This window comes from Anser cygnoides, chromosome 5, assembly GCF_040182565.1.
Source record: "Anser cygnoides isolate HZ-2024a breed goose chromosome 5, Taihu_goose_T2T_genome, whole genome shotgun sequence".
NCBI lineage: Eukaryota > Metazoa > Chordata > Aves > Anseriformes > Anatidae > Anser > Anser cygnoides.
The window spans coordinates 64,976,216-64,996,634 of record NC_089877.1 but is presented as its reverse complement, the minus strand read 5'-3'; the positions used below and the strand labels follow the sequence as shown (position 1 = coordinate 64,996,634).

General features: G+C 48.5%; 1 protein-coding gene across 4 annotated transcripts in view; it reads right to left on the bottom strand.

Moving 5' to 3' along the window:
* MDGA2 (MAM domain containing glycosylphosphatidylinositol anchor 2) overlaps positions 1–20,419 on the bottom strand; it is a 336,382-nt gene that overhangs the window by 285,745 nt on the left and 30,218 nt on the right. For 2 of the 4 annotated variants that reach the window (XM_048065999.2, XM_066998723.1), the window contains exon 1: positions 3,960–4,281. The exons of the other annotated variants lie outside the window; for them this stretch is intronic. In XM_048065999.2, coding sequence (XP_047921956.2) covers positions 3,960–4,005 — 46 coding nt within the window. In that variant the 5' untranslated portion in view covers positions 4,006–4,281. Of the gene's footprint in view, positions 1–3,959; positions 4,282–20,419 lie in introns of those variants that run through there. 4 annotated transcript variants of the gene reach the window in all.

Below are 20,419 nucleotides of genomic sequence, written 5' to 3'. Positions count from 1 at the left end.
TCCTCAGCTTCAATGCGACAGCCGCCCCTTGGTTTAGAGGTGCCCTCAAGCTGAAGAGGGAAGCCACGCCAGCAGCCTCCCCAGGGAAGGGGCTGCTGTACGCAGCCGTGCTGTGCCCTCTTGGACTTGCAGGACTTGAGAGCAGGCTCAGACACACCAGACACGGAGCTTTGGGTAACCAATACCGGTAGAGAGCAGTAACAAAGGCATGCAAGTGCAGACAACGCAGTGTACTTGGCTCTTACTCAGTTACAACCTTCCCAGAGTAAACAACATCGGATCTCACTGCTGGCCATGATCTCGGATCAGCTCCGGCCAGGTTCTCTGCTCAGCAGAGCCCCGATGAGCCCCAAGGGAGCCAGGACATGCCCTGCTGCTCCTGCAGCCCAGCCAGGAACAGCCCCACACATCTGCACGCTCCCGCGTGCCCCCAAAGTCCACGAACCACTTTCAGAGGAGGCACGGCCCTAGCAGCAGTTTTCTGCCATAGCTTCAAAGACAAGCCCACAGGCCCCGCAACAAACCCGCAGCAAACAAGGCAGCCCGGTGACACTGGTAGGAACAGAAGTGCCGGCATCCCATGGTTCTCCCGATTGAATTTCAATAGGAAAGCGGTGGGGTGCCAATCTTCAGCCAGGCAGCACTGAAAAGCTTCACCTGAAAGGGCACTCAGAGAATCATCTCACCTCAAACACTTGCCCTGTTCCAGAGTTGAGAGAAATGAGTTATTTGCTGAGGCTTGACAAATTTAACCCAAAACATATTTTTCCTAGCCGCCTAGGCTGAGGTGTCAGGTGTAAAAATACCCGCTCCAGCAATTCCCTTGCTCACTATTTCCAGAGCTGCTCTGCACCCTCACGCCTTCCGCAGCTCAGAGATGCAGAGCAGATGCCTGCAGCTTATCCTGTGCCACAAACTCCTGTTATCAGCTTCCTAGATGAGAAATATTCCCGGTGTAGCGCTTTCATTGCCTTGCTGCAGCAGAGGGGATGTTGTGGCAGGACAACAGTACTGCTCGTTCTTTCCACGGACTGCTCTGGTGCTAAACCTGAGGGTTCATTCACCATCCTCTGTCCGGCCTACCACACAAGGAGGGCCAACAAGAACAAGCATTGAAATATCACAAAATATTCCTTTGCCAGAACAGCTGCCAGCAGAGGGGCAAGTCACCGTGCTGCCACCGTCGGGATCTGGGTGCTCCTCCGGGTGCAGGCAGCCCCGAGGGGTGGGTGAGTCTTTGACTTAAATCCATTTCCAGAGCGATAACATTATTTAAGAGGCATAACAATGTTAAGAGAAGCCTTCTCTAAGATGATCCTAGGCCCTGCAGGCATGCGCGCACACACGTGCACACAGGTCCTGCTGCCAAGGGGTAGCTGGTGCGAGTCAGTGGGACAGACCAGCCCTTGAAGATCTCTGCTGAGTCAGGCGGACGCACACAAAGGACAATCCCTGGTGCCCGTCCAGCACCAAAACCTGCGGGATGTACTGCTGCTGCCTCAGCCAACCGACGCCGTGTCTCACCTCTCCTCCGGCTTCCATCAGCGCTTTTCCCCTTCCCAGGAAAACCTGGTAAATGCTACTCAACCCGCCCCTCAAAATGCTGCGGGAGGAGGGCACGGAGGGACACATGCGGCACCCACCATCCCTCTGGGAACCTCTGAGCTGCAGAGCAAAATGCACAGCGGAAGGGAAGCGCTGGCCTTCTGCGAGTCTCTGGTGGTTGGACTCGAGAGCTTCCTAATTTCCACTGAAACGTGCAAGAGACTGCAAAATTTACTACCTGCTGTCTTTTTAGATGATTTAAAAACAGGTTATAAAACCTTCAGTTCTTCACTGAGAAGCTAATTAAAGTGGCTCCAGGCCACCCCGATCGCTTCCTGAGAGGCGCTCCCCCAGAGCCAACTGCTCGAGCCATGGGATCAGCTGAAGTTGTCCTGCTGCCTTCTCAGGACCACAAGCACTCGGTGACGTGACGCATTTTTAGGGGGCAGATGGGACCACCCCCTGCCTTGCTTACTGGAATTCAAAGTCATTTCTACAATTACCACATTTTGGGGCAATTGCCACTACTTCCTATTCAGAACTGGAGAAAGATGAAGGAGATGGTGAGCACATGCACTCCCCACTGCTGGGTCCCAAGCCCTGGTCCCATCTCATGATGTCCATCCCTAATTTCAGCAAGTGCCACAGCACGCACCCACCCTGCGGCATCCCCACCACCCTTCCCATCCAACAGGTGCTCTGCCAGTGCCTCAGCAATAAGCAGGGGACTCATGCAGGGACTGAACCCGGATTTACTCCAGCCCATTGAAACTGCAGCAGGTCAGTGGTGACAGCTTCCCCCCCACACACACATTTCTGGGCAACGCATGGCCACTGCTCATCCTAAAACAGGCAGGGGGTGCAATTCACCACCTTGCCTACCCACCATGCAGCTCTCAACACAACTCTTCCTGCACTCAAAAAAACTTAACAGGTAAAGGCAAAAATAAACTTTTTTCCCCCCAAAATTTTGGATACAGTTCCCTTAACATCTTCAGTGGGTTTGGTAGGATGTGTATTTTCCCCCCTTCTTTGGTAATGCCATTTTCACATCTGACTGAATCACATGACTTCTGCCTATTGCTCAGAGGAAGGTTCTTTCATCCTGTAACACTTCTCGTTACACTTATTTCTGGTGAGAAGAGCTGCTGCTTCTCATGCAGTGATTCAGCACACTACTAGGGTTCTCTTGCAAGGAAGCACAGAAGCACTTTCTGCAACACTCTGGGCACTTGCTCATCACCATGACATCAAGCTGATCATTGTTGAAGGAGGATATTGGAAAACCTTTCAAAAGTATTCCCCTTGCATACCTGTCTCCAATGTACCGCAGCCATCACTGTGAATCTGCAATTGTTTAACCAAGACATTGGCTCCTGGCAGCTGGGGGGAGGCAAAGCCCTAGGACACATGAACCTCTGCTTTCCTCCTTTGAAGTACATGCCAGTGGCAGATGACACAGGATGGGGAACCCAGCTCATTTTCATCAGCCAGACCAGACCAGACCAGACCTTGCTTGTTCCTTCTTTAGTTTTTGATCTCAGCAGTGTGGTAGGCATGCGTGAGGTCCCTGAGCTCCCAGCCCTGACAACTGCCTGGGAACATCAGGGTGACTCCAGCTAGGACTAAATGAAGATCACCACAAATCCTTTCTACACCCCAAAACTACATATGTGCAGAAGACAATGTATTTCCCTGAAAAAAAATCACCATTTCTTATATCAGAGAGACTCGTCTACCCCATAAGCCAAAATTATGCCACCAAGTTTTCAATACACAAGATTTTTCTGCAAGATTTGGCAAGAAGAGGCACCTACTGCCTCTAAAGCCCGCATTTCACAAGGAAAAGACATGCAGGCAGGAAAGCAGAGCCAAGCTGAGAACTCCAACATTGCTCACATCAGATCAGGAGCAGAGTGGTTTCGCAGTGTTTCACACTGTCTCAAGGACTCAAGCCCTCCTGGAAAAGTAAAGGTTTTCTGCTTGTTTTAAGATACAGAGCATATCAGAAGGGATTGCAGTCCGCCCCATGTGATGTCAGTCAAAAAACTTTCAGGTTAACAGAGCTTTCCATGATTATTATTTTGTTCTCGCCTGCCAGACCAACAGCCTCCAATGCTCTTCTATGTGCTGCCAGGGAAGACGAGCCACCAGCACACTGCAGGGGCACCAGCACCACCCTGCAAAGCTCATACCTAGCTTTTGCTTGTTGCTGTAATACTAACATTTTTCTTCCTTGTCCAAAAAAAAAGACCAAAAGCACAGCTGGAACAGACTTCCAGGGACCCATTACAGCTCCCCAAACCACAAGGTGAAAAAAGCAGCAAAACTATCAAAGCCTTGAACTCCAGGTCCTCGTGCCTTGTCCCCTGGCCCTCCTCCCACTGCAGTGCCCCTGTCCCAGCCTTGCTGACCTTGAGACCATCGCAGCGACAGCAGCCCCGAGCCGTGCACATCCATCACCTGGTCGCTGCCAAAAGAGCTGACAGTTTCCCAGCTGACATGGGGGTCATGTTTTCTCTTTACACAGCAGCAGGTTGTCCCAGAAGTCTTCCTTAGCCCTGAGGTAGCCTCTTCTGTTGGTTAGAATGGGTCTCCAGGTTCAAGTGTGTGTTTGTGTGGGGTGGCCAAAAGGCAGAGGGACACATGGAGAGCGGGCCAGCTGCCTTGCTGCCTCCGAGCCAGGCAGCAGAGAGGCAGGGGCTTAATACAGGCTCCATCTGCCAGGCCGTAGCTCTGGAAAGAAACAGCAGGTAGGAAAGCATGTAAGCAAGCTCTTCCCTGGACATTCACGACCGCATTCTCCTCACGGCGTAAGGGTTTCCACAGGCAACTTGCTCCCTACCCAAAGGCCGGGTCGGGCTCTCCTCACAGCCATGAAGGCCTCCATTGCAGAGGGAGCAGAGGCCGCACCCCTCAGCAGTCACTGGGGAGCAGCAGATGTCTGCTCTGGGCTCTGGAGACAGACCTCTGAGAGCACAGCACCTCTCCCCAGTGCTGGGCTGCTGACATGAGGCCTACCGGGTCACCTCCTGCTGCTCCTGGAGCTGCCAGCTCCCTGCCCTCCATGCCAGGCATGGGGGGGGTTCTTCAGGCCTCAGGGGCCGCTTCTAAGAAGCCTCAATTAGGACCAAGAGTTTCTCACAGGTGCTGGGGGCTCCCACAACCCAGAAGTTACAAGAGACCCATTGCTTCCTTGGTGAAGCTCTACCACTGACTTCTGCTGAGATACCCAAAAACTGATGGCCTTTCGAGAAGCCCAACATTTTGTATCAGGCTTGAAAACAATCATAAAACACATACAGGAAGCTATTTCAGAGACCTCCTCCAGTAGAGCATCCCAATTTTAGATATCTTAGCCAAATATTACTATTTAAAACTAATTCATTTTGTTTACAAAGCATCGATTCAGGTGGAACTACGCACCGGGTTGGCAAATGCCTTATAAAAGGCTCATGACTAAGGAGCAACCAACTGGTGTTACATACTTGTCATCACTTTAAGAAAACTTAGCAAGTTGATGGCTTTGTGCAAAGAAATAACATTTTAATCAAAAAATCAAGCACAGAAAAATAAGCTTTTTGGCATCATACTGAAGATGAAACTTGATATACAAGCTCCCTGTGATGCCACTGCTGAGTGAAATAGTCTGATTTGTGTGCACAGGTTTTAGTTATCTAGTACTATAAATACAATTGTCAATTTGAAGTGAATAGGTTTGCAGTTTTGTGCTTAATAAAGGGTCTCACAGTGCTGCACACTGAGTTTGCTGGGGTCAGCCCCCAGGTAACACGCACACCACAGCGAGCCCCTGCCGCAGGGCTCACAACCCCCTGCTGGAACAGGGCCCCCGGGAGCCCACCACGCTGGGTCCCAGCTACTGACAGCAGCCCGAGAGCCACGTGGGAGTCACCAAGAACACACAGCGAGTTCCAAGCAGCCGGCACAGAGCTAGTCCTGGCACTTGTGATCACGAGGAAAAGCTTCAGAAGCAGCACACGCAAAGGCGGCCCCCAAAACAAGCTTACAAAAAAAGAGAAACCACACTCTTAAATGTCTCAGGAAAAAAAGGAAATTAACTGTCAAATTCTCCTCCCTGCAGAATCGTTCAAGATTTCTATGAAATATTTTATTCAAAGCACACTGTTAACTTGGTATAAAGGAAGAACCGCCTGTCACTCTGGCGCCTCACGCTCGGTGCTGCATCCTGGCTCCACCACAGCGACCCGGTGGCTGCTGGCACTGTCAGACTATCACACACAACACATTTGAGTCACATTAGCCTATTTGCAAGTCTTTTCTTTTTTTCTTTTTAACAGCTTACTTACACTGAAAGCCTAGATAATTCTTGTAGAAGATATGCTTTATTACAAGCATGTTGCAACTGTTCAGAAATCCTTATTTTGTTTTGTTGTCCCCCCCCCCCCTGCTTTTTACAGCCTGTAAAAATACCTTGTGCTGCTCCAAGGTATTCATGGACTTGTGCTCACTGCCCAGCTCTGCTCCCTAGCTGGCGAGCACTGCTCCCTTCCTGGAGCATGCTGTAGCAGGATTTTATCCCAAGCACGCAGACCTTACTGTAAACCCACAGCAGAAGGGACCAAAGGTGAAAGCTCCCAATTCAAAGTGCTTGCTCTAACCTCAAAGAATATGTATATTTTTAAGTTCTATACCTAGAGTTTTCCTTAGCTTTCTATTTATAAAAAAATATTATTAACAGACTACCTTATGTTTCCATATATCCTAAAGGAAGTTAGAGGGGTTTTTTTTATTCAAATCAATGCATAGAAATGCTTCTGTATGTCTACAAGAAGCAGCAGTTTCTGGCAGGCCACACTGAAGAAACATTTTTTGCACACACACCAGAAAAAAGATTATGAGTAAACCAATAAAGATGTCTTTGAAGTCTAATAGACAATTTCCAGAATGTGATTTAGCATGATGAAAAGTCTGATGTAACAAACCAAAATTTAATTTGAAATTACAAGTAAAACTGCTGTTTTTAATAAGTAATGGAGACAATGCTGTCTGTTCTAAGTAACACATTGAAGCACTCCGTTCAGCGCTAGCCGACCCAGTGTCCGAGTGGCACAGGACCAGGCTGCTAATCACTGCGATGAAGTACGTGGATATTTTTACATCTCAAAGTATTTTGGAGCAAGCCTTGTTCTTGGATGCCCTTCTTGGCTCAGTCTCAAACTGGCCACAACCTGGCCAGAAAACTGCCTCTACAATGAGTTCACAAAGACAAAAAGCTACCACAAAACACAAGGAGGTCTGTCCCGCTTTGAGACATTCTCGCCCTATTACCACCTATCTCCCAGAGACATAAAAGCGCCTCCTGGGTTTAGACAAGGCACTGTGGGATCCCCCAGCCCTGGTGCAAAAGCACCACAAACAAAGTAAATGGGAAGTGCAAGGCCTCTTCCAGCTGAGCAAAAGAGGGATCTTCAAGTGTATGAAGAACAGGAAGGAAAATTAAAAGGACAACATGAATAGTCTGAGGGCAAAGAAGAAAACTGCATTAAGACCTAGAGCAGCAAGAGAAGGGATGACCTTTGGTAGCAAGCTTCATCATCCACCGACAGACCTAGCAGGATAGCTGGGGCTGGCTTCAGTTTGTCACATGCAGGGACTGGGGACACAGGAACGAGCTGGTCTGCTCTTCTCAGCAAAATAGACTGTGGTAAAAATAGTTTCAGACAAAATTAAGTGTTCAACAGTCCCAGACTGAATGTTTTGCTTTTGTTCCTGGGATGACTTTGTTTCTTTAAAAATAAAGGCTCATTTTGACATGAAAAATGAATGCGTTCCCCTTTGAAACAAGAAATTTTGCTTTTAATTGCTACGTTACCTTTGTCTTACTATTTACTGAAAGTAACCTGAACTTAAGTAATTTGTTTTACTTTTCATGTTGAAAGCTCCTTGTAGGAAATAGTTCATGTTTAAAAATTGCTCAGCTATCACTAGATGTACACGACTCATATCAGAAAGGTGCAAGCAGGAGTTTGCTTGTGTCTTGAAGAGTTCTATTAAAATGATTGGTTTGGCTTCCTGGGGTCATATTGCTGGGAATCACTTTTTGTTCTAGTGGATGTGATACACCAGCCAGTGCTGTCCAGAGCACAGCAGCGTATGTCGGGGGGCAGGGTTAAGCCCCCCTTTAACTGCTGCTAAAGGCAAACATTCTGCTGCAAGAGGAGAAAAACAGCAACAGGGGGCTCCTGGTATTATTTCCATTCAACAGCAAAAGGCAGCAAGTGCAGTAAGATCCTGGAATGTCTTGTGAACAGCATCACCTGAATCCTCAAACCAAGCTTTACTGGGCCTCTAGTATGTAAAGACACTTGAAGTTTGCCCAGCCTCCCTGATTAGGCTCTTTGCAGCCCTGAAGACTGCAGAGTTCTCCCCCCTCAGCCTCTGCTTCTCCATACTAAACAACCAATTCCCTCAGTCACGATGTCTTGTTTTCCTGTCCCTTCACCGGCTTTGTTGCTTCTCTCTGCACTCACAGCATCACTGCTAGACACAGCCTTTAGAGGTTGCAACCTCATGACCTCCAATTAAAGCTTCACATTTGCTGCTCCTACCTGAGTTTGTCCCCAGAGGCACAAACACACCCAGAGCATTCGTCCCAAAATTACAGGCAGCCTTCCTGGATCGCTGCCCAGCCACAGGGGTTCAGCCCACACGAGGCAGCATGGGTACCATCAGCAGGTACGGGCTGGTTGCCTTCACAGGAGACCCCTTCCGCTGCCAGGGTTTGGAGAATAAAAAAGGTAAGGAGCCTGCGCCAGGCTGAACAAGAACCCAACATCCAGAGAACATATTTCTGTTGTGTAGCTTCATGAGCAGAAATCTCATCTTTGGGAAGCGCTTGATTCTCCTGGAGGCATCCCACTACAAAGCCAGGTCTCCATGGCTGCTCAGAACTACATTAGATGGAGGAGTTTTGAAACCCCCTTCCCTACCCTCCAGTAAGACGAATCAAAGCTACCGATACACAGGATTGTTGGGAGCCAGACACGAGGGACACTACAACATTTTAGAGCATCAGCACATGTACAACTGTTCACAGTGCCTAACAAAGTGGGGTGCCCAACAGCAGCAGGTTTCTCAGCTATCAGGGAATGCCATTTTTTATTAATATTGACTTGTTTGCACCACATATACAAAGCAGTATAAAATAAATCCCTTTGACATCTGCAATTTTGGGCGATTTGCAGCTGCTTCACATCCAACCGGGCTCCGGCAGAAGGGCTGCTGTCACACAGACTGATACCTGCCCCCAGTGAGAAAAGGAAATTAAATACAAAAGCCTGTTAAATTCTTGTTAAGGATTTAACTGCATCTGACAAAAACAAGGCAGCTCAGGTTCAAGGATGCTCTTCTGCCCTTAAATCTTCTGTTCAGTATCATACTACATCCAGCATCCAAGTGCATCTCCTGTGTGTGGAGGCAAAGGCAGAGCAGAGGACAGCAGCTACCTCTGAATTTCTTTGCTTCTGCCTACTTTAGCTAGCCCCACAACATCACTGATGTTGATTTCAGTTTCTCTCATCATTTGCTCCCAAGCATCACACACTATTTTTACTCTTTTCATACCAAAACTGTCACCAAAAATGCTGCAGTTTGCAGAGCTGTCTTTGCCCTTGGATGTGGCCAACAAGAAGTGAGCCGAACCTGCAGCCCTGTGTCCCCAGCTGAGGCCTCTTCCCAAGGGTCACCCAAAACCCTCCAATTTCCCCATTTTTGCAACAATAATGCTACATGCTGGCACAGCTCTGTGAAGGCTCACCACCACTCCCAAAGTCCTTTCTAACATCACATATATGACGCAGCCCTGTTCAACCAAATTAGAGACTGATCTTCCTCCCAACCCTCTTTCTTGCCTTATATCTTCATCAGACTTTGCTCCTCTCATGAGAAAAAAGCACGGAAAGCAGATTTTTCTTTGGCAGCCCTCAGAAAAGCTGAGAGGGAGAGCAGGGCATGGAAAGCACTCTTCTCTCCAGCATTCAGAGCACTTCTGCCAGCATGACAGCCCTGACCCCAATTGCTGTTGTCACCGCTCTGCCACCAAAACAGGACTCAGTGTGGGGAGGGGGTGGGGAAGGTGTCATGTTCTCATACCAAGAGGCAGTATATCCCCGACCCACTCTGATTTCTTGCACTTACAAAGGCCCAAAGTGAAGTGCATTCTCCCTAAAATAACAGCAACGCTGTCTGCACAGCACAACGCAAGCAGGAGCACGAAGCAACGCTGGAGGAGGGATCATGAGCCAGGACATGGGCTTCATGCTTGTCAGCTGAGCAAACTCTGCCAGAGCAAAGGGGAGAAGCTGCAGAATTTCCAGAGGGGAAAAAAATGGATCAGACAGAGGCTTTACTTGCAAATGTGGGGTTTTCTTCGTTTCTAGATACTAAACAGAGACGGGTTAGGAAATAAAACCTCATTTCTGAGTAGCAAAGTCAAAATGTTTCTATTAGGAATAATCCATTAAAAACGTGCTTCCTTTTTAAAATCAGGTAAAGAGTTCAGAATGAGTTTTGAAATAATTCAAAACAAAAATCAAAATACCCTACATCACCCTCCTAGCATGCTTAAAATTATACAGGATAAACACTGTACTGGAGCCTGACTTATCTGATTTCATAAAATGAACAAATCCCATCTTATCATAGAATACCCCAAAATATCTTCCTAACTAAAGCTTATGCCATGATGGAGGACACGTGTGAAAGGCCATGCACCTGCGTGACAGACATCTGAGGTCAGACACAGCAGAAGACATCCGCTGCCCTCACCTGAAAACCACCACTGTCCTCTCCACTGCTGCCGCACGACAGGCCCAGTCCAGCCACCACAGCATGGGACACACGGCCATGTACAGTCTAACAGTGACACAAAAGGACCTAGAAATATCAATCAAACCAACAGTTTTACTTATCGCAGTGGCCTCTACCCTTTCAGGAGCCAACAATAAGTGACTTACGAGGACTCACTGTTCTGTGGATGTAACAAACTTCTCTCCATCTACACAGAGGCCTGCGAATTTCAGCCGAGGACACTAGTTCAGCCCTACGGCCTAGTGCCTCCCTCAGGAAATGGCAGCGTGATGCTGAAATTATTGATGGCTGTCCGTGGTACGTGAGGCCCCCAAGACTGGGGAACTGAACCAGGAGTCTGCCAACTTCGAGCTGGTCAAAGAAATCAGGAATTGAGATAACTTTCATCACGCTTCTTAGACACGCTGATTCCCACCCCAAGCTGAACGCATGCAGATTAAGTCAAGGCTTGAAAGAGCAATCACTTTTACTGCAGCGCCGAAGAAAACGCTAACAGTAACTCACATTTCGGATGACTAAAGCAGAGCTATTTCAAGGGTAACTCGGGAACATAATCAGGCACAAGTGAGTCGCAGCCTATGTGAAGCAGACGGCATTTAGTGAAGAGACCAGCCCTGAGAGGAGCCACATGGGTGCATTTCCCCGTTGTGCCCCAAGCCCCTCTCCTTCCAGCAGCCCAGCACCAGGCAGCTGCTGGCAGCACTCCGAGGATGCCCATGGGAAGGGGTGACACCACAGACCGAGGGGTGACAGCTGCCACCTGCCCTGTGTCCCCCTCCAGGCACCCAGGAGCCACCCGCTGCGAGATCAGGACAGCAGGAGGTCACTCGTCTGTGCATTATTACTTACGCTCTGTGGCCGATGGGGTGGAGATGTTGTATTGCTGCATCTAAATCAAACATGCCAATCATGAAAAAGTTGAATCACACCAAAACTCCAAGCTCAACTTTGAGTCTTAAACAGTAAACAAAATTTGAGGTTATAGGATGTTGTTTTCTTCTCTCCCTAGCTCTGGGCTTTTACCCAAACCTCTGCGTTTTGCCACAGAAGAGCCAGGAGCCTCCGAGGTTTGTCTTGTGCTTCTCCCTGTTGTGCCTTGAGCACAGGACACCTTGCTCCCCCCTTCTTTCTTCCCAGGGACTTCAGCAAAAGCTGATTATTCATTTCACAGCACTGCATCTCCAGAACAGCGTCAGTGACAGCTTATGGTTACAGCCCCTGGGTGGTGGCGCACTTGTATGGTGAGGAGACAGACTCCTATAGGCATAGCTCCTGGAGGAAACGTTAGACAAACGCACTCCTTTTCACTTCCCAGCCATCCTGAAGGCCATCAGGGCCACCCGAACTGCACCTACAGCTCTGACTGGGCCACACAAGGCCGCTAGCACCCTCACCTGATGCATGATCATGAGGGCCTCATGCTCTCCCCAGCACCTCTTCAGTACGCCAGGGGCTGAAGGAAGTCAGACTGCCCACGTACTTTTCCAGGAACTGCTCAAAACCACAGGCTTTACCGCTATCTTTACCACTATCGTTATGCATTTTGACTCCTGCGTTTTGTTACAGCATGCTGGACTTCTACACCTGGAGGTTACCAGTTCAAATCTAAGAACTTAGAAATTTATATAATACTAATAATCAATGACTGGCACGTACACAACACACAGAAGGTGGACTGTGGGTGTCTGTTCCGTGACATACCCACTGCAGGGACACGACAACACCCACAGAGCAGTACAGGTGAGCCCAGGGGACTCTCCTTGCTGGTGTCCACATCCACAGGGAATGATTGATTTATACTCCATGAGAGAAGTCTCAATGTTTCAACCTCTTGCCATTCCAGTTTCCCAGCTGAAATAAATCACTCTATAGAGTTCCTTTATTGACTTCTGCCAGTCTAGCAGTATATCTTCATTCCCACTTTTGTCAGAAAAAGGATCCCAGTTTTCCCTTATGGTGGATGACATCAACACACAAACCTGGAACAGAGCACATTCACCACCAGGGTGCTCACAACCTATCAGCACAGCTCAGATATCAGCGGATAATCTTCAAACATCAACAAATATTTTCTTATTGCATGTCTGCTGACTCCTTGTCAGACTGAGAAAACATCAAAGCTCAATTGCAATTCATTTGGAACAGGACTTAAGAGCACATATTAAAAGAGTGTCTATATATGTGCCTGTGTATATATATAAAAAATAACTATATATAAAAAGCATGCCTGCTGAAAGCATGCCTGCAGCTGCATTTTACAGATAACAGAATCTGACTGGGATGTGGGAGTCAAACAGTCATTAAAATCAAGAGAAGTCAAGTAAAAAACCACCTGGCAGATGCATAAGGAAATTACAACACAGAAACACATCCCTCAGAGGATGATGGGTGAAATCGTTGAAGGTAAAGATGCAGACATTCATCTTGTGCTTTTTTAGTCCTATATATAATCCCAAAGCACAAGAGAAACAGAAAAAGCATCCCTAGGTAGCAAAGGAGATGTAATGGAGAAGCTCAGGGGAGAACTGCAGTTATGGGCAGTCTATGCCATTTATTCCATCACCTCCGCAAACGAGACATTATCACTGCAATTAAATCCCTTTTCTATATATTTTTTTCCACAAAACAGCTGCTCTAAGGGGATGTTCTGAGTGCACACAATTAAAAAACCATGCCCAGTCTCCATCAGCAGTTTGGGTATCTGCTTTTCCAAATCCTATTAGCAACGTGCTTGTATGTTGTGTTAGCTGCAGCTTAAACAACATACCCACGTTGTTTAAGTTTTAAAGTAAAGGGGTGTAACACCTACTGATTTGATGTGTTTAATGGGAATTAAGTACTTAAGTACCCCAGTTGGTAATTCTGAAATATTCTCAGCTCCCAGGAACTGCTGGAATATGAGTGTTCAGGTTTCTGCAGGAGTTGCCCTCTGCTTTCGTCAAGAGTTTATTGGGAAATGCTATTCGTTTTCCTTGACCAATTGTGTCAGAAAGAAACCAAAAATAACTGCGCTGGACTCCCTGCTAATTTTGTAGCGTACGTTTGTGGAGACGTAATAAAAAGATCAGCAAGCAGAACAAATGTGCTTCACTCACGTTAATAACCAAGTAGAAAATTACAAAGAATGACAACCATAAAATCATTCAAGTACCTTCCTGCACCTAGCACACCACCAGCTCTCCAGATAATGTATATATTCATTTACAACTCAAAACATTCATTGTTATGCATGGCTTCTGCATAAAAGGGTAAGTCTTAATTTGTCAACATTACAGTTTGGATCAAGTCAGGAGAAAATCCTGTGCTTCTAGCAGATGCTCTGTGCATTATGCCTATGGCCAGCTGCAGAGGATGCTGTCCAGGTGCTACAGACACTGCCAACTAAAGGGATGCTGACCCATTCCATTTTATGGACAGCAGACCACCCTCCCATACTCTGCATCTGCTCTCAGCTATCCGATGTGACCAAAAGTCTGTGGAGAAAACCCAAGCCTGCTGCCCTGCCATTGGAAGGTTTTATGGTGAAGTTCAGCTGAGCCACTGCTTCAGAGTAGATGTGACTCGGTGCTCAAGAACTGGACAACCAGTAGCATCTGTAATCTTCCCAGGTGCTCAATGCTTTATATAGAAGCTATACAAGAGGATTTCTCATGAGCTTTCACACAGCACATCAGGCACATCTCCCAGGCCACCGTTTGCTAGGCACTAACTGGGAGTCCCACAGACGCAGGTGGCTCCTCTTCAGCCAGCACCCACACTCACCCCCACCACCCTGCTCCTGGCTCAGAGCTGGTTCCTGTCCGGTCTGCTTGGTCACAGAAGTGAGGCTGAGGTCAGCAGAAAAGTCATACAGACAGCCCCACGGGCATTATTTGGGAAACAGCTGAACGTCTTACTGGTTCCTTGGCCGAAGTTGCCTGTGCCCTGGAGGTTGTAACCCACACTGCAATTTGACAGAATAGCCTGTTTGTTTCCTTTTAATAGTTTAAGAAATGATGAACAAGCACATATACAGCAAGCAAGCACAATTCCAAGCTAATGCAACAAAACAATGATCCAATTGTGGTTATAAGCAAGACAAAAACCAACACATTTAAATAGTTCTAAATGATCAAATCACCAAATTAACACAACAATCAAACTGAGTTCACAGAATGGCTCGGGTTGGAAAGGACCTTAAAGATCCCCCAGCTCTAACCCCCTGCAAGGATGTCACAGAGGCAGGGACACCACGCTGCTGCTCCCAAGAAGTTCTTTCCCCAGCCTGTCCTCACGTCTGGGATGGCCCCAACCCAGGTGCAGCACCTTGCGCTTGGACTTGGTGAGCCTCATTCGGTTCCTGTGGGCCCATTTCTCAAGCTTGTCTAGGGAGTTATGAGGCTGAAAAATGAAGAAATTATTTAGCACTGGTCATGCTTTGGGGGGAATGCAAGAAAGGAAACTGATGTGTTTAAATCTGAGACCTGCTCAAAGGACTCCTCACCTGAGGAGGTTCTGTCACAGTTTCGGCATGCAATGGATTTGAAACTGCCAGCAAAAAATTAAATTTCATTTAATTCATTAAATTAAAATTCGTTAAAATTTTACTCAAACATTGAAAATGCGTTTTTCCTTGACAATTCTTCTAGCAACCTTATTATTCCACAAAACATCCTTTATATAGCTTTCATTTAAAACAGAAACAGAACTAGTACACAACCATCCTTTGCCCTCAAACATGTGTTTAATGGGCATAAGCTCATCTCATGATTAAGTCATTAAAGTTCTCCCAGGTACAAGCAAAGCTTGGTGTATTTCTTCTGCAGGGAAGCAGTAAGTTGACTCCATCTGCCCCCCCAGCTAGGCTAAAAATCCTCCCAAAGTGGCAAAAAAATGATTTGCAGAAGAAAATCAAAAAAGGGAAAAATAAATCAGATTCTCAACAAGCTGTAGCTCCTAATTCAGGTAAAATGCCTATGCCAGGCTGAGGTCCAACACGTTTTGATGTTCCTCAGAGATGACCCTGTCTGGGAGCAAAGCAGCCTCAGCCCCAGCCTCGGCTCTGACCTGCCGCTAGCCCAGGACACACACTGCCACCTCGATTTTCTCCTCTGCAAAGAGGGGAAGTGACTGATTTTCTTCCGTAAAATATTTTGGCATATGCAGACGAACAGTGCCACAGTACCATGATGCTATATTTGTCTGTGCTGGCTGGGTGCCATTCCTGAAATACTTCACCTTTTCCAGCATAAGATGGCATTTCAGACATCAGAGACCTGAGTCTCAGCACCCCCAGCCACAGGGACTGGTCTCCAACAGCAGCACCACCAGCCCGGCTCACCTCAAACACCAAGCTCCCCTGAAAACTAAATAAGCTCATTTTTTCATAAATAACCTCACGAACAAAAGAGGTGACCTCCATGCTGCACTGCCATTGCTCCTCACTTCTGCCATCTCCAGCACCCTGTCCAAGGCCCAAATTCAGGGCAAGCCCAAACCCAGGCTGACTTATTTGCAAAGCCATTAACTGTATGAGAAATTACCTGCAGAAAGCCTCCTTAAGGGACACCCATTACAGGGCACTAAATCATTAAAAATCCACACCTCTGCTCTGAGCTAAGAAGTTATTTTAAAGAAGTGAAAATAGCCCAAAAGCACCCCATCGTGCCGTGGAGGAGCAGTTGCCGTGGGGAGCAGGGGAGGACACGCAGGGTACAAGCTCTGGGGCACGATCCTGGCTCCGCTCGAGGGTGGGAGCCGCGGAGGCATAGCCAGCCAGCTCCTGGAGCAACACCGCTGCTGGTCGCCCTGCTCACTGCGACCACAGCCCCTCCAGCCGCCCCCTGCTCCCCAGGTATTTGTAGCAGCCAGAGCAGCATCAGGACAGCTCTCCGCGCAGCTCCAAGGGCCCCAGCTGCCATCCCTGCAGAATGCAGCGCCAGCCCAAGCATGCACACAGCGGTGCTTAGGGCACGCAGGGTGGCAGTGGGCTGCATCTGCCCTCCCTGAAGGGTATTCACAAAACACCTTTGATCCGAGCTGCACGAGTTATTTGAGGGGCAAAACATCTGCTCTTCACGGGTATGTTTATGATGCACAACAGACACAAGTCACCTCCCGCAGGTACAGCTCAGCAGACAAGTGGATAATGCCTCCCACGAGAACAGAAGTCACACTGAGCCCGTTTGTGGCTGGAACTGCCCCAAATCCGTCTCTCCTTCCCCTCCTGCCACCCCATGCCTCAGTGAAATGAGCAAACCCAAGCTCAGGCAGCATCCTGAGGGCAGAGCCCATCGATAGCTGCAGCTGCTCAGGAGCTCTGGGGACAAGGGCTGCCCCTGAGCAGCACGGTTTGGGACAGTCTGTTTTGCTCTTTATCTACAGTAACCGCTCCTCCCCTATCCCCCACCCTCACACGTAGGAGGAAGAAGGGCATCCTTGTGCATTACAAGCTAACTCCTGTCCCATGAACAAGCTCAGGTAGCACTGGCTGATGAGAACTGCATTTCCAAGCACTTTGTCCCCTGTCAGCCGCCAGGAGGTACAACTGCATTTGCTACCTGGATGCAATCAGATGGACGCGAGCTAAAAGGGATACCGCAGAGGTAATTAAAATATACTCTCTGGATTCATGAAATTTATTACATTTAGCAATAACAGCAAACAGTTTTATGGCACACTGTGTACCCACTCTGGGCCAAAGCTGACTTCATCAACAGGCCCGGCAGGATTTGTTCACGCAGGTCAGGACCAGGGGATTTGTGGACTTTGAAAAAAGCCTGCTACATGTATGCCCTTGTGAATTATGATTGATTAGCACTCTGTCAAATTAAAATCCAAACCAAAATAAAACCTGGGTCATTAACTAATTTGCTGTTAAAGTAAATCAAGCTGTGTTTTATCATACCGCTGCTTTAACAAAGGGCAGGAATTTCTAAAGAAACAGGCCCACAAACAGAGAGCACACGCTCATTGCATTAACCCACTGGCATCTGTTTTGTCCTTTTGTTGAAGAGCAGCAAATCCCAGTTTGTACCTCAAGCATTCATTAATCTTCTACTGACTTTGCTCAACGGAACATTAAGCGATTAAAACTTCAGTATTGCTCCCTCAGACAGAGGCATCCTTCTCATCCGCCAAGGATGAGCGGTTTGGCTGCCAGCTGAAGTTAAACAAAGCAAAAGGAAGATTTTAGGTAAGCAGAATATAATGATCCAAACTGAAATTTGGCCAAATTACCAGAAGCGGCCCTACTGTATTTCTAAACTGCCATCTGGTCCCACAAGTTAGGGCAGCAAACTGATTTTTCAGGCCACAGCAAAGGGGATAATACATAGCCTGCATTTCACTTGCACTTCGATTTTTGGTAGCTCATGAAGATGTTCCTCATCTGGGTAATTTAAAAAGGGAGAAGTGCTGCTGAAGAAGGTCTCCAGTGGGAAATTCCTTTAGAGGAGGCCTTCGGAGGCATCCCTTCACTGACCAGGCAGGGAAGGCAACCTGACCAGCTGAAGATGTTGGGTGGACATCTCATTCTCAGCTGGCCAGGACAGAGGTTACCTGTGCCAGGGAGTCCCAGCTGGCAGGCTCAGGTGGAGATAAAAAATTAGATGGGGGCAGATTAACCTCAAATACTTAACCCCACAGAAATCTTCCACTGCCTGCAGTAAGCTCTGGATGGGCACTAGTCTCATGGAAGTTCACTGCATTGAGGACCTTCGTGTTTGTTATAAACAGGCTTTAACACATAGCTAACATTCAGCCTAATCAAAATCAAGTGCTTTCTCTCGCCTGTAGTCCCAGCAGACCTCACCTGGCCTGCAGCAGAGCTCTGGGCCCTTCCTGCGAAGCTCTGCAGCCACCCCGAGGTAGCACAGCTCCACCAGGGGCTCCTCAGGCAGCCAAGGCCGCCGCCAGTGGAGGCACAGCGAAAACCTGCCTGCATCAGCAGTGCCAGCGGGTCTGAACCGAGCACACAGGCGGTGCTGAGCTGGGTGACAACAACATCTTAGAGTGCTGATCTTGAAAAAAGCCAAGCGTACGTATATTTGTCAGCAAACAGCGTCAGTGAAGTTGCAGGTTAACAGAGGCAGAAGGCAAGAGAAGCCCTCAGGGCCTGCATCTCCCACCTCTGAGGTGCCCACATGGGGCTGGTGCAAGCCCCCAGCACACCACCCGCCTTGCTTTCGCTTCTGCCGACACCGCAGCCAGGCAGCCGAGCACATCGAGGCTTCAGTACCTGATCCGAACAAAGCCATCCCATCCCCAGCCCTGTAACAGCCCATCACATTAGAAACAGCTTTGTGCTTTGTAAATGAGATAGAAGCGTCCCCGTTTCTTCCTTCAGCAGCTTACAGACTGAGAGGTGTATCGAATGGGAACATAATGCCACCACTGAAACATTTATTTCCCTGAAAACAATCCTCACGCAGTGGAACTGACAACATATTTCAGTAACACTTGAGGACAAGTCAAGGACAAAGATGCAGTCTAATTTTTTTCCCCTTCGCCTCCAGAAGAAAATACTTTCAAATGTAAAATATCTACTTTGCTAACTTTGTTACACAAAGCGCATTTGGGAAGAAACATGTTATTATCACTTCAAACCAGAGTGAAGCGCAAAGCTTTAAGCTTGGGTTATTAGGAGATGCGACCGAAGGTTTGCAAACGCTACAACAAAACATTTTTATAGCAAAAATAATTACATAGCATAAGCTGAGAAGAATGGCAAAGGCATGGAATAGTTAATAACCTGAATATATGGGCTCTGAACAGGAAGAGCGAGTCCTTGGGACCCTCTGCTCAAGGTCTGCTCCTGCACCAACACCAACTTCTGGTGCTGCTTGGCACTGCCAACCAAGGGATGCCAGAGATGCTTCCAGCTGAAATTTTGCATTTGCAGATGAGCAAAGGCATCTGTGTCCCATATCTGCAGTTGTCAGCATGGTGTTGAAAAGCCTGAAGAGAGCAGCTATTGGATTTGGGTGCTATTGTACAGAGGGAACAGGTTCAGATTGCCATCAGTACACTGCTTTTCATCAAAGAAGTACTAAAATGATCTCCCCAAATCAAATGTCATTCTGCCTTGCATTGCACCCTCACCCTCTTTGAGGGATTTTGGACAGGAGGTCCTGGGGTGTTCAGGTGCTGTACCCCTGCACCCAGCCACACACCCCAGCTCTGAGCAAGGCCCCGTCATGCCCCGTCACCACCAGCTCCACTGACGCCCCCGGGGGGGGGAGGCTGCAGCCAGCAGCTCCCCCACTCATGGGCTCCAACACCAGCTCCAGGACACCCCCCCCCCCCCCCCCCCCCCCCCCGAGGGCAACGCAAGGCTCAAGTGCCAGCAGAGCAAATCTCACCTGGGAAAGCAACCATAAGACTAGAATCGGTTTGTGACCCAATAAAGCGTTAGAGTTGCCCCCCATGCTCAAGGTTAGAGGATTATTTTCTCCAGCCCTTTCTCCACCAGGCATTGTAATGCAAACGAGTGCCCAACATCTGCAGCCCGCAGCCCAGAGTGGGAAGGGGGTGCACAACCAGAGCAGCCCTGCTGCAGTGACACAGGTCAGTGAGGACCAAGTTTCTCCAGTGCTCTTCCTACAGAGAAACACAGAAATGCCCCCATTGTGAAGCTTTCTCCTCCTGCACATCCCCAGGCACCCGCTCACACTGCACGGAGGAGCCAAGGCAGCTTTAAACCACCCGAACAAGAAGGATCCTCTCCCCCTCCACCATTAAACCACTGCCACCTGCACTGAGGGCTGCAGCACTGCCACGGCTGGAGGATGGCACCAGCCACCAGAGCTGCGAACACATGCTCGGGGAGGACCAAAGCCATGGCTGGGTTCTGTGCCTCTGCCAGCAGCGCAGGAGGCAGCTCAGCACCGCAGATGAGAAACAGGCAGCCACCCACAGGCACCACGGAGCTCAGCGCACCCGAGGAAGCCAGCCAGCCCTCCCCAGCAGCACATCCCCACTGAGCTGGCTCCAGAGCTTCGAGCACGTCCCCGCAGCCACCCAACCCCATGTGAAAGGGGAGCCG